We start from the raw sequence: 13,224 nt of genomic DNA on the forward strand, positions 1-13,224 counted from the left end.
GAATCTGCATGCAAAATGGGAGACTCATGTTAGATCTCTGAGTGGACAGTATCTCCTGGAAAAGGGAATGGTTGCCCACCCCAGTATTCTGGCCTGGAGAATTTCATGAACAGAGGAATATGGCAGGTTATAGTGTATGAGGTTGCAAAGAGTTAGACATGACTAACTAGCACTTTCACTTTAAGAACTGACATAATTATTTTACTCAAATCTAGTAAATTTAAGTAAAATTTATCAATATATCCACTTCCCACTATTCTCCATCTACCATTTCCTATAAAATTAAGCGTTTCAAAAGAAAAAAAAAAAGAAACTTTCATATATATATATATGAAGAAATAAAATATTTTATTGTACAGTCAAAATAGAATGTCAAATTAAGGAATTCTTTAGACAGGTATGAGAAGAGAAAAGAGGGAAAATAAACATGAAAAAAATTAAATTTCTCAACCAGGAGAGACCTGAGAAAATGCTGAAGAGTCTGTAGCTAGCTTTGCAATCATTGTAAACGCCTTATATATCATCCCATACATACTATTTTCAGGGCTCATGATATTTCTAGCCCTAAAGTGACTTTCTGAAATATTTTTTTCATGCAGGTTACTGCCCTTTCTTAAGAAATTGATGATACCACACTTTCTTCACAGCATTCTTCATCTCCAAGTTTCTCAATGTATAGATCAGAGGGTTGAACATGGGGGCAATGATGGTGTAGAAAAGAGCAAACACTTTGTCTTCTGGAAAAGTTTCAGCTGGTCGAATGTAGATAAAGAGGACAGGCACGAAGAATAGGACCACAACGATGATGTGAGAACTGCAAGTGGAAAGAGCTTTGGTGCGGCTCTCTGCAGGGTAATCCCTGACTGTGTGTAATATCAGAAAATAAGAAGCCATCAAAATCACAAAAGTCACCAAGGCAATCAGACCTGAATTAACAACTACCAGGAGACCAATCCTGTATGTATCCATGCAAGCCAGTTTCAGCAAAGGATACACATCACAGAAGTAGTGATCAATCTCATTGGGGCCACAGAAGGGTAAAAAGATGGTGAGGAGAAACTGACTGGCAGAGTGTATAAGTCCCCCAGTACAGCAGGCGATGACGATTGTGTTACACTTTGGTCTGCTCATGATGATGGTGTAGTGCAGAGGCTTGCAGATGGCCACATAGCGGTCATAGGCCATCCCTGTGAGGATAAAAATATCGATGGCTCCAAGGAAGTGAAGGATAAAAAGCTGTGTCATGCAGTTACTATAAGAAATGGTCTTCCTTTCTGCCAATAAATCAGTCATTAGTTTGGGTGTCACTGTCGACGTGTAGCAAAGGTCAGAGAGGGAGAGGTAATTAAGGAAGAAATACATAGGTTGGTCAATGAGAGGACTGCATACAATAGAAATCACTATGAGCAAATTTCCCACCCAAATAGCAATGTAGCAAAACAAAAATAAGACAAAGCAGAAGATTTCAATGTTCTTATTTTGAGATAGTCCCAAGAGAATAAACACAGTGACATTATTTTTATTTTCCATGATCCAGTGCAGTAAAAAGGCAGAACAGTTCCCTGAAAGGACATAGTGCATAAGCTGATATCAGAAATATTCAAGGAGAAAACCTATGATAACACTAATGTCTGCTATTTCTGTTATTTGCAAAAATGAAAATAGAGTTTTAGATGTAGATAAAAGGAACTTATGGTTACCAAGGGGAAAGGAGGGAGACATAAACTGGGAGACTAAAATTGACATAAAAACCCTACTATAAATAAAATGGATACTAAAAAGGATCTGATCTATAACACAGGGAATTCTGCTCAGTACTCGATAATGACACATTGGGAAAAGAATCTAAAAGAAGAATGGATCTATCTATGTGTATAACTGATTCACTTTGGTGTACAGCAGAAAGTAAACACAACATTGTAAATCAACTCTAGTCCAATAAAAATTAATTAAAGCACACTAATAGCATGAAACTGTGTTTAATGAACACAATTCCAGCTTCACAAAATGAAAATTTGATAGTATTCTTTGTTTCTGATTAGTTTCATGATTTTCCCAAGTCCATCTTTAAGAACATTAGGTTCAGAATAAATAATACATATAAATATATTTGATCAATCAGTCAAATTATTTAAAAATAATGATTAGTTGTGAAATATTTCCCACTTCTAAAAAAATATACAAGTTCTTGAAAAGAAACATTGCTCTGTATGTCTACAAACTCAAATTTGTTAAAGACACAATTAAGCATAAGTATTACAAAGTTTACCTTTAATGATATAGAAGAAAGTATAAAACCTAAAAATATGCACTAGTAGAAAATATCCTGCTTCAAAATAATTTTAACATGAGGTAGAATATAAAATTAAATATTTATGTATATAATGATACATGTATATTTACAAAGAGGAAGATGAAAGCTATGCAAGAAGCCAATGCAACTGGTTTGAAAAATTTTGATTCCTTAGTTATATTTTTATTACTGACTTGAGATGGTAAAGTTCTAACATTTTATAACAGAAGTATGTTTATTTCTGGCACATCAATAAAAACCATATACTAAATCAACCACAGAATAGAATGGTAGCTAAAACTAAAAACAGAGAAACAAAAGGAAATTTTACCTTCATGACTTTGCCCTTTACTTACTGAATCATACTTTAAGAATCAATATTTTTCTCAGTGGTTAGAATTGGAGTACGACTTTCTCTTCCTTATTTGTCCAATCTAAGACTTTTCCAGAACCCACGTGTAAAAATTTTACACTGAATAGTTCAGAGAAAAAGTGCATGGGAGGTGTGTGGGAAAGGCTTGCTGAAGACAAACATTTGGGGTCTAGAATCCATTATCAATTACACTGCAGTGTGTGAAGTTGGTACAAAACACTTTATTCCTCTAGATTTAGGCTACCTCTCATTGAAAAAGACCTTGTTGCTGGGAAAGATTGAAGGCAAAAGGAGAAGAGGGTGGGTGGATGAGGATGAGATGGTTAGATAGCATCACCAACTCAATGGACATGAATTTGAGCAAACTCCAGAAGATGGTGAAGGACAGGGGAGCCTGGCGTGCTGCAGTCCATGGGGTCGCAAAGAGTCAGACATGACTTAACAACTGAACAACATTTGTAAAATGGTGAAATATTTTATATTTTATCACAAAATACTCAAATCAATAAATAGTCATTGTTTTATTAGCCATGGAATTATTGATTGATATTTTTATTATATGTATTCTTGTGTTACCAGTGAGGCTGTCAATAATAAAGTTAACTAAATATAACTTTCATATAGAAATTGAAGGTTTAAAGCCATACAATTATTTTAAACTGGAAGAAAATGTTGAGGTATACTAGACAAATCCTCTTATTTGAAATAGACGGGATTTTACTTAAAAGCTTATGGGAAATATACAAAATATGAATAAAGGTAGTTGAAACACTTCATAAACAATTTGTTAAATCATATGCATTTGACATATGGAAATACAGACAATTCACTTGGGGTTGACCATAGCCTCTAAGAATGTAGTTTGTGTCTCAACACTAATGACAAATATTACATAGAACTGGTAACTACATACTCCAAGTATTCTTACTATTAATGTTGATCCCAAAATACATGATAAGTAATTAGAACCTTTCTTTAAAGTTTGTTACATATCTTCTTCCCTAATCTTGTAGCTATATTTAATCAGTTAATTTATAAATTCTCTGCTTATCATTCTCTTTTACAGACAAAATTAATTCTGTCACATCCAAAAAGAAAAGTCCTTTGCAATGGAGCCTTAAAACAATTAAATCATATCTATGGTAAAATTTTAAGATTTAAAATTAGTTTACAGGGTAGCTATGGAAAAGTAAGGTTTCATGCCTCCAGTTATATCATAGAAATATTTCCTCATCTCTCTCTCTCTCTCCCCTATATAAAGGTTAATCTAAAATGATATTTAAAATACTGATTTGGTCAACTTGAAGCAATCAGTTGTTCATTTGAATAGACATAAACAAAGCCATTATTTTAATTATGGGCATGGAAAAAAACAACCAGTTTAAAATTTTTCCCACCCCCAAATTAAACAGGAACATTTTAGTTTATACCTAAATAAATTAAGCCTATAAAGAAACTAAAACTTTTACAATAATTTACCAAAGCCAACTGTTCTGTCTCCATTTCATACAGTATTAATGTTTCTTTTAATTAAATTTGACTTCTAATCAAAGAGTTTTGTTAAACATGCGTTTGATCTCAAATTTTCTCAATTCTCAAGGCCACGAACATTTCTTTAATTCCTTTCTCGGTAGTTTTCTCTTTTTGGCAACTTCCCCTACAGTTGTATCCCACAATGCTTCAACCAGTGCTTAGATTTCTAGCTTCTCAATTTTACTGGGAGATCTCTAGCTTTCCTTTTTGACACAGTCATCAGTTTCAGGTGTGAACTCTTAACTACATTTCCTGTAACATTTTTCTGTATCTAAATTGTAGAGAAATAGCTTCTTCCCTAAATAATTCAGAGAATTATGGGATTCAAATTTTAAAATAGATGGAAACTTTGAAAAAAGTAAAACAGTAAGCAAATGAAACAGTCTAAATTCAGTTTGATATATATACCAAATGATGAATATAGTCTTGACAATTTAATAATATATTCTTCAGTTAAGATTTTACACAACCCTGGTATTATTAAAGGTAAAGTTTGGGAAAACATTAAAATTAAGGAAGTGAAATTGCTTGGGTTTATATTCTGGCTTTGCTAAGAGTGAGTATATGGCCCCAATATGTTATTTAATTACACTAACAACAGTCTAATTCTTTTATTAGTTTACAATTTCACATTTTCATGTGCCTAGCTTTCTTCTAAACATTGTGTAAACAAATTTTTCAACCATCTCTATAACTCTAATAAATATTAGTAGTAAACTTAGCTTACAAATGGGGAAATTTGAGTTTTAGAAAAATTAAAAATTAGTGCAAGATGGTCTTAATAAGTGGTAGAGTCAAGATCTAAAACAGCATATATCTTACTTAGCAATACACTTGGTAAAATGTTACACAGTTACCATAGTTCCTGATACTTATGCATGTTCAGTAAATATATGACGCTGTTAATACTCGAAACAGAGAGCTTCACTGACTCCAACATTTCAGATTTCAATCTATGCCAAAGTAAATTTATACATCCTTAATCTGCATGAATTTAAATTTCTCAAGGAAAGAAAGACCATCTTACATTCTGCCTAGAATATTAAGAAATGCCTGTACATGCTTAATTTTAAATTCTAGACACTTCTCCTGGATCTGCATCTGTCAGATCTTCTCCAGAATTTGACATCTGCTGATTTTTCTTAGATTATCATACTGCCAGCAGATGAGCACTTTGTTGATGAGCATGTCCACCCCCACATCTGTTGTGAGAATTAATTAGATAAGAGGTGTGAGTTAGCCAATATATATTAGAGGCTCAATAAATATTTCCAATGATTTTATCTTTGTTGTATCTCCATAATCATTTTTTTCTATGAATGGCAAATGTATGACATTGAGAGAAATGTGAATTCAAGCCACAGAATGAAATACTCTGAACAGTAGGTGAATGACCGGAATGAGGAAAGAATGGCAGGACTGAAAGGAAGTGATATGAATGGATTCACGACAATTGAAGTGGAAGAACATGTGTGGGGAGTTATATCTCCTCCTTTCCATGATCCTACCCAAACGTGAGGAGCTGAAATGATTACAAGATACCATTTATTTAACCAATAATCAATAACTATTTGTTGAAATAACTTCAGTTTTTTTAAAAATGGTATATAAGCTATTCAAATCAGTGAAGTTATCAGCATCACATTTATTACAGGAAACATGGGTGGAGAGCAAGGTATACAGAAATAAAGTAAAGAGACTCAAATTTTGAGATATCTCCTTTCAACTTTTTGTGTCCTGCCTAGAGTCTTTGATTAATTTAATTCTTGAGCCATCTTTTCTTCCTTTTTTTATCAGGATGGGGGATCATGGATCATGACAATGGGTACTGGAGGGATCTTTTTTTTCTTTTGGATTTGTTTTTTCTTACTTTCTTGGTAACTGTGAGTCATTTATTTTCTTAATGAGCACTTTGCCCATTTTCTACCAAAAGTCTTAATGCTATTTTCCTCTTATTCAGCAAAGCATGATTTCTCTATCACTGTCTGATTTCCTATTGGAACATCAGAGCACACTCAACAGGCAACTCCTTGAATTTATTGCTACTCTAATCACAAAGCAAATTATAAAAATCAGAGATGGTACCTATACTTAACTTTAATTAGCTGTGAATCTGTTATCTATGCAGTAAAAGGAAAATATATTCAGCTATCACACAGTCAGGCAGGATCATGGAAAGGAGGAGAAATCATTCACCACACATGTCCTTCCACTCCAATTGCCGTGAGTCCATTCATATCACTTCTTTCAGTCTTGCCGTTCTTTCCTCACTGAAATTCTGGTCATTCACCTACTGTTCAGAGTATTTCATTTTGTGTCTTGAATTCACATCTCTCTCAATATCATTCATTAGCCATTCACAGAAAAATAAAAGTGTCATTGTAGAGACACTGTCACTCAAGCAGTGTTCACACAGTGAGAGGACACACCCTCAGAGGAACAGTTTGAAGAAAGTGGCCTAGTGTGAGTATCCACCAGAGTCTAATCACCATCTATATTTTCATCTCTAAGGTTATTCCCCACGATGTTCAAGCTCACATAACTAATAAACAAAAATAAAGTCTACATTCTAAAACTATATATATCTTATTCTAGAACACTATGCTTTGCAAGTTGTTTGAATTTATGTTCCCGAATCATGAGCTCACCAAGTGGGTTTCCTCTAGATCCAAGTCATCAGATCCACTGAAGTGAGCATCAAAGCTGGATTATAAATAGGATGCAGGCCACCACTAGCTTTTGTGTGTGATTTAGGAAGCTCAGTTATTAGACATTCATTCCTCCTGGGCCTCAGTGACTGAATTCCCTTGCACTTCACTCAGAGTTTTGTGATATAAACAACTTTGTGGGATTTTTTGCCTTGAGGGGCTTACCCTTTCCATGATTTCTGTAATCTGCTGCTGCTGCTGCCGCCAAGTCACTTCAGTTGTGACCGTCTCTGTGTGACCCCATGGACGGCAGCCCACCAGGCTCCCCCGTCCCTGGGATTCTCCAGGCAAGAACACTGGAGGGGGTTGCCATTTCCTTCTCCAATGCATGAAAGTGAAAAGTGAAAGTGAAGTCTCTCAGTCGTGTCCGACTCCTAGCGACCCCATGGACCGCAGCCCACCAGGCTCCTCCATCCATGGGATTTTCAGGCAAGAGCCCTGGAGTGGGGTGCCATCACCTTCTTGGTCTGTAATCCGAGGGAGAGACAAAGGACAGCTCTGGTACCAGGGTTCACTCCCAGAGTCAGAGAGATCCCCTGGAGGAGCAAATGGCAACCCATTTGGGTGTTCTTGCCCGGGACATCCCATGGACAGAGGAGCCTGGTGGGTTGCAATTCATGGGGTCACAAAGAGTCGGACAAGACCAAGCACTGAGCTGAAGTAAACTTATGGCAATTAATAGCCTTCATCGCTCCTCAAAAAGATCGTCTTCCCTGAGAGAGTTTGAATGGGTTTTATTTTATTTTCAAGTATTGATTTCCTAGAAAATTATAAGCTAATAAACCTTGGTGTTATTTTTATGAATTTAGAAAACTTCCAAAAATAATAGAAAAAATTTTCAGTTGAACATGTTTTAATTTTTCCCCAAACATATCATTTCCAAAAGTCTTTCTTTCCTTATTTTCTTCTTTCCCATGTATTTCTGAAGATTCAGTTGCTTCCAATGTGCTATATGAGCAAAATAAATAATAGCAAATGCGTAGCGAGGATTTACTGGGTGTCGTATACCAAGGGTTCTCTTTCATCTTAACAAGGTCCTAGTGAGAAAGGCACTAAGTCTCCTAAATTTACCTATGAGTAAAATCAATAACAGATAATTAATTTATAATGTGCTTAATGTTTCGAGGTGTTTGTTGGCAAACTGGCCCCATATAAGGAGGCAGGGAGAGACTGAAAAAAGAGTCAGACCACTCCAGTTTGGAGGTGGCACTTTTACTAAACAAGGGGCCTTACATGGGGGGCTTGTCATGGATGGTTCCAAGACAAGCAGATCTTTGCATCTTTATGTCAGAAAATTTAAGATCATATACCGACCTTTCCTGGGTTCATTCACATATTCAGTCCAGATGGTCTCAGCAACACCTTATTATCTCAAGTCTGCATCCTTGAAAATGTCTCCAGCTATGGGGGTGATGTTATTTAGTCACTCAGTCATGTCCAACTCTGCAGCCCTGTGGACTGCAGCAAGCCAGTTTTCCCTGTCCTTCACCATCTCCCAGAGCTTGCTCAAAATCACTTCCATTGAGTGGGTGATGCCATCCAGTCATCCAGCCCTCTGTCATCCCTTTCTCCTCCTGCCTTCTATCTTTCCCAGCATCAGGGTCTTTTCCATTGAGTCAACTGTTCACATTAGGTGGCCAGAGGATTGGAGCTTCTGCTTTAGCATCAGTCCTTCCAGTGAATATTCAGGGCTGATTTCCTTTAGGATGGACTAAACAAAGTGATCATATGGATTGCAGCCTTATCTAACTCAATGAAACTATGAGCCATGCCATGTATCACCACTCAAGATGGACGAGTCATGGTGGAGAGTTCTGGCAATACGTGGTCCACTGGAGAAGGGAATGGCAAACCTCTTCAGCATTCTTGCCTTGAGAACCCCATGGACAGTATGAAAGGCAAACATTGGGACAATAAACGGAACTCAAATTCAAGAATGGGAGGACGAATGAGGAACTTCTGATGCTCAGGCCCTTCTCATTGCTCTAGCAGTGGTCGTGTCCTCTCAATGACCGACACCAGGCAGGGAGGACAGTACCTATAACAGTCAGAAGGGGAGCTACTTCTAGGGGACAGAAGCAGCGAGGACAGGAAGGAATGGATATTAGACTTTGGAGATTATTATTGTGCTCTATTTCTTGATTCAGGTACAGAGTACAGGTTTATTTCCTTCATAGTTCTGTCTTTCTGTCTCAGTTTTTCATTTCTTTATGGATTATATGTCATAATTGATATATGAAAAAATCTGTAAGATGCCTTAAAACCATACATAAGTCAGTGAAACACCCAAGGCAGAGTGTAAGGTTAGATATGTCTTCAAAGAATTAACTTGAAAGCAAATTTAGGTATTTCCTATCTAGTCTTCATGCACAAATATCATAAGCAAATTATTTTTTTTTATTCACAGTCTTAGAATTGCCTAATCTATATAACACAGCAACAGTTTCTTTAAGCTAATATGTTTTTAATCACATAAGTCCTTATCAAATCTCAGAGTGACCAATGGAATTGTCATTTTTCTCATAATTTTTCAACTCATCATCTCTGACATTTATAAAGTAAATAATTTGGATTCTATGATTTGAAAGTTAATTGAGTTCTACAATTCCCAAGTCCACTTTTACTTCCATGTAGAGGTTTTAACACATTGAGTAGGGAAAATTAATTATGCTTCTCTTCTGAAAGCATCTTTTGGTACCAAATCCTTCTCATGGCCTTTTTCATCTCTGTGTTTCTCAGAGTGTAGATTAAGGGATTGAACATAGGAGCAATGATGGTATAAAAGAGAGAAAATATTTTGTCCTCAGGGAAAGTGGTAGGGGGTCTGAGGTAGGCAAAGATTGAAGGACCAAAAAATAAGACAACCACAGTGATGTGAGACCCACAGGTTGAGAGGGCTTTGCGCCTTCCTTCAGCTGAGTGGTTTCTTAAGTTGAATAATATAATGACATAGGACCCAAACAAGAGAACAAAGGTTACTAAGGCAACCATACCCGAATTGGCAACCACAAGGACACCAGTGATGTAGGTATCAGTACAGGCAACTTTCAACAAAGGAAAAATGTCACAATAGTAGTGGTCAATTTCATTGGGGCCACAGAAGGGCAAACTGACTATCATAGAGAATTGAGAAAAGGCATGGACGGCCCCACCAGCCCAAGCAGCCACGATGAGGAGGTTGCACCTTGTCCTGTTCATGATAATCGTGTAGTGGAGAGGCTTGCAGATGGCAACACAGCGGTCAAAGGCCATGACTGTAAGGATGCAGATTTCAATCATCCCTAAGAAGTGCAAGGAAAAGACCTGTAACATGCAGTTACCATAAGAGATGGTTTTCCTTCCCAGGAGCAGGTCACTGATCAGTTTGGGTGTCACACAAGAGGTATAGCAGATGTCCATGGAGGATAAGTGGCTGAGGAAGTAGTACATTGGTTGGTGAAAAAGAGGGCTACATCGGATGGAGACAAGAATCAGAAGGTTTCCCACCAAGATGGCAATGTAACAAAATAAGAAGAACACAAAGCAAAATATTTGTATGTTTTGGTTATAGGAAAGTCCCAAAAAAATAAATTCTGAAATATTCCTCTGACTTTCCATATATTATATGCTATCTGCAAATAATTGAGTATCTGAAAAAAAATAAAATGAAAGAAAATATTTACAATATGATCACAATCATATAAAAGCTGCTAACAAGCCATTAAAGTTAACTTTAACAAATTACTAAAACTAGTTAATAAATTAATGATATTATATTTTTCTTAGGAACCATAGCTCATTTCTTCAGTATTGTTTTCAAATATTCTGTTACACTGGTAGTAATAAGTATAAATTCTATTAAATTTTCAAAATATAATTGTTTAGGCTTCCCAGGTGGCTCTAGAGGTAAAGAACCCGTCTGCCAATGCAGAAGACACTAGAGACTTGGGTTTGATTCTTGGGTCAAGAATATCCCCTGCAGTAGGAAACGGTAACCCAATGCACACGTCTTGCCTGGAAAATTCCATGGACAGAAGAACCTTCTGGGCTCTGAATCCATGGGTCCACAGTGAGTCGACTGAGCACATGGTTTACAGTACAGAACAGGCATCACAGACATTCCTTGACTCATGGTGGTTTATGTTGTGACTTTACTGACTTTATGATAGTATGAGAATAGCAAGCATCAAGAAGAAAGTGGACTTGAATTTTGATCTTTTCCCTGAGCTAGCTACAGGTGATATGATACCCTGTTATAATGCTGGGTCTGAGCAGTGAGTCACAGTAGCCTCCAGTCAGCCTGGTGATCACATAGGTAAAGAACAGATGTACTTACAACCATTCCATACCAGACAGCCATTCTGTTTTTCACTTTTAGTGGAGTTTTCAATAACTTACATGAGGTAGGCTTTGTGTTAGATTGTTAAAAATAGGCTTCGTGTTAGATTGCTGTTTTTGTTCAATAGCTAAGTCATGTCCAACTCATTAGGAACCCATGAACTGCAGCACTCCAGGCCCCCTGTGCTTCACTATCTCCCTGAGTTTCCTCAAACTCATTTCCTTTGAGTCAGTGATGCCATCTGACCATCTCATCCTCTGTTTCCCCTTTCTTCTCTTACCCTCAATCTTTCCCAGCATCAGAGAGTTTTCCAGTGAGTTGGCTCTTTGCATTCGGTGATCAAAGTATTAGAGATTATTTTGCTCAATTGCAGGCTAATGTAAGTATTCTGAGTATGTTTAAGGTAAGCTGGACTAAACTATGATGTCCAGTAGGTTAGACATATTCAATTCACTTTCAACTTGTATTTTCAGGTTATCATGAATTGATTGGGATGCAATCTCATTGAATATTAAAATGCAGAGACATTATTTGCCAACAAAGGTCCATCTAACCAAGGCTATGGTTTTTCCAGTGGTCATATGTGGATGTGAGAGTTGGACTGTGAAGAAAACTGAGCACGAAAGAATTGATGCTTTTGAACTGTGGTGTTGGAGAAGACTCTTGAGAGTCCCTTGGAATGCAAGGAGATCCAACCAGTTCATCTTAAAGGAGATCAGTACTGGGTGTTCATTGGAAGGACTGATGCAGAAGCTGAAACTCCAATACTTTGGCCACCTCATGCAAAGAGTAGACTCATTGGAAAAGACCCTGATGCTGGGAGGGATGGCGGGCAGGAGGAGAAGGGGACAACAGAGGATGAGATGGCTGGATGGCATCACCGACTTGATGGACACGAGTTTGGGTAAACTCTGGGAGTTGGTGATGGACAGGGAGGCCTGGCGTGCTGCATCATGGGATCACAAAGAGTCAAACAAGACTGAGCGAATGAACTGAACTGAACTGGACTGAATCTCATTGAATGTCAAGAAGATCTGAACTATTTCCCAGAGATAAATTATACCATTACCATTACTTTTAACACTTAAACAACAGTGTTATTAATGCAATTTAATAAAGGACTATTTTTACTTACAATTTTCAAATGTCTCCTTCAGAAAGGTATTTTTTTTTTAATTACATGATGCTCCATTCCCCTACCATGATAGAAAACACTCTCCTGGATTTGTCTGTAGTCATATGATCATGGAATACAGTGAATAAAAGTCACCTAAATTATGAGCTGTGTGATTAGGATTATAAGTGCTGTCCCTTCAAATACAAGAGTGAGGGTAGAGTAAGTACTGCATAGTGAACTTGGGGAGCCAATCTTGCTAGCTATTTTATAAGAATAAAATTATTTGAAAATATAGCAAAAATTGTCAGTGATTGACATTTAAAGAAAGAAAATTATATTTCATAATTAAATTTAAAGTAAAATAATGGTTTAATGTGAATTTTATAGTGATTAAAATTAACAGTGCAAATAAAGAGATAGACTAACTGAAATGAACAAATAATTTGAATTTGGTACTTGTGTTCTCTGCTGGAATAAATCATGGACTGCAAAAATCAGAAAATGATATCACCTCAATATAAATGTAAGGCAAACTTTGTGGTCAAGAAGTGATCAGTTGTTTTCTGTTCATTGGCTTTTTAATGGATTTGCATGTAGTATATTCTTTTTGATCAAGATAGGACTTAACACTAAGGTGATGAAAGAATGTACTACTGAGAACACACACTTCTCAGTTTTATTCCAGCCACTCATGAGGAATTAGGTAGTATCCAGGTGGTTGTCTACTTGACTCCTCTGTCAGATGTAGTAGCCATGCTTATTTCCATGGGTTCCATAAGCAGATTTTTAATAGAACATAACTTTTGATATAACAAAATGAATAGGTTAACATGTTCACTATTTTCCAAATTGTGTAGCTGTATTGCTGGTGGTATTTAATAT

At 36.6% G+C, this 13,224-nt stretch overlaps 2 protein-coding genes across 2 annotated transcripts; both read right to left on the reverse strand.

Annotated features, from left to right (window-relative positions):
• Positions 1–600: 600 nt before the first annotated feature.
• LOC136175403 (olfactory receptor 4P4-like) lies at positions 601–1,530 on the reverse strand. The gene has a single exon (XM_065945710.1). It carries the CDS (start codon positions 1,528–1,530, stop codon positions 601–603), a length of 930 nt encoding a protein of 309 aa, XP_065801782.1.
• Positions 1,531–9,568: 8,038 nt separating this feature from the next.
• On the reverse strand, positions 9,569–10,504 carry LOC136175404 (olfactory receptor 4P4-like). The gene has a single exon (XM_065945711.1). It carries the CDS (start codon positions 10,502–10,504, stop codon positions 9,569–9,571), a length of 936 nt encoding a protein of 311 aa, XP_065801783.1.
• Positions 10,505–13,224: the final 2,720 nt, after the last annotated feature.

This window comes from Muntiacus reevesi, chromosome 9 (assembly GCF_963930625.1).
Source record: "Muntiacus reevesi chromosome 9, mMunRee1.1, whole genome shotgun sequence".
Lineage (NCBI taxonomy): Eukaryota > Metazoa > Chordata > Mammalia > Artiodactyla > Cervidae > Muntiacus > Muntiacus reevesi.

What these genes read in the sequence shown, in the direction of transcription:
- LOC136175403 (XM_065945710.1), bottom strand. Translation starts at nt 1,530, where the DNA reads ATGGAAAATAAAAATAATGTCACTGTGTTTATTCTCTTGGGACTATCT.
- LOC136175404 (XM_065945711.1), bottom strand. Translation starts at nt 10,504, where the DNA reads ATGGAAAGTCAGAGGAATATTTCAGAATTTATTTTTTTGGGACTTTCC.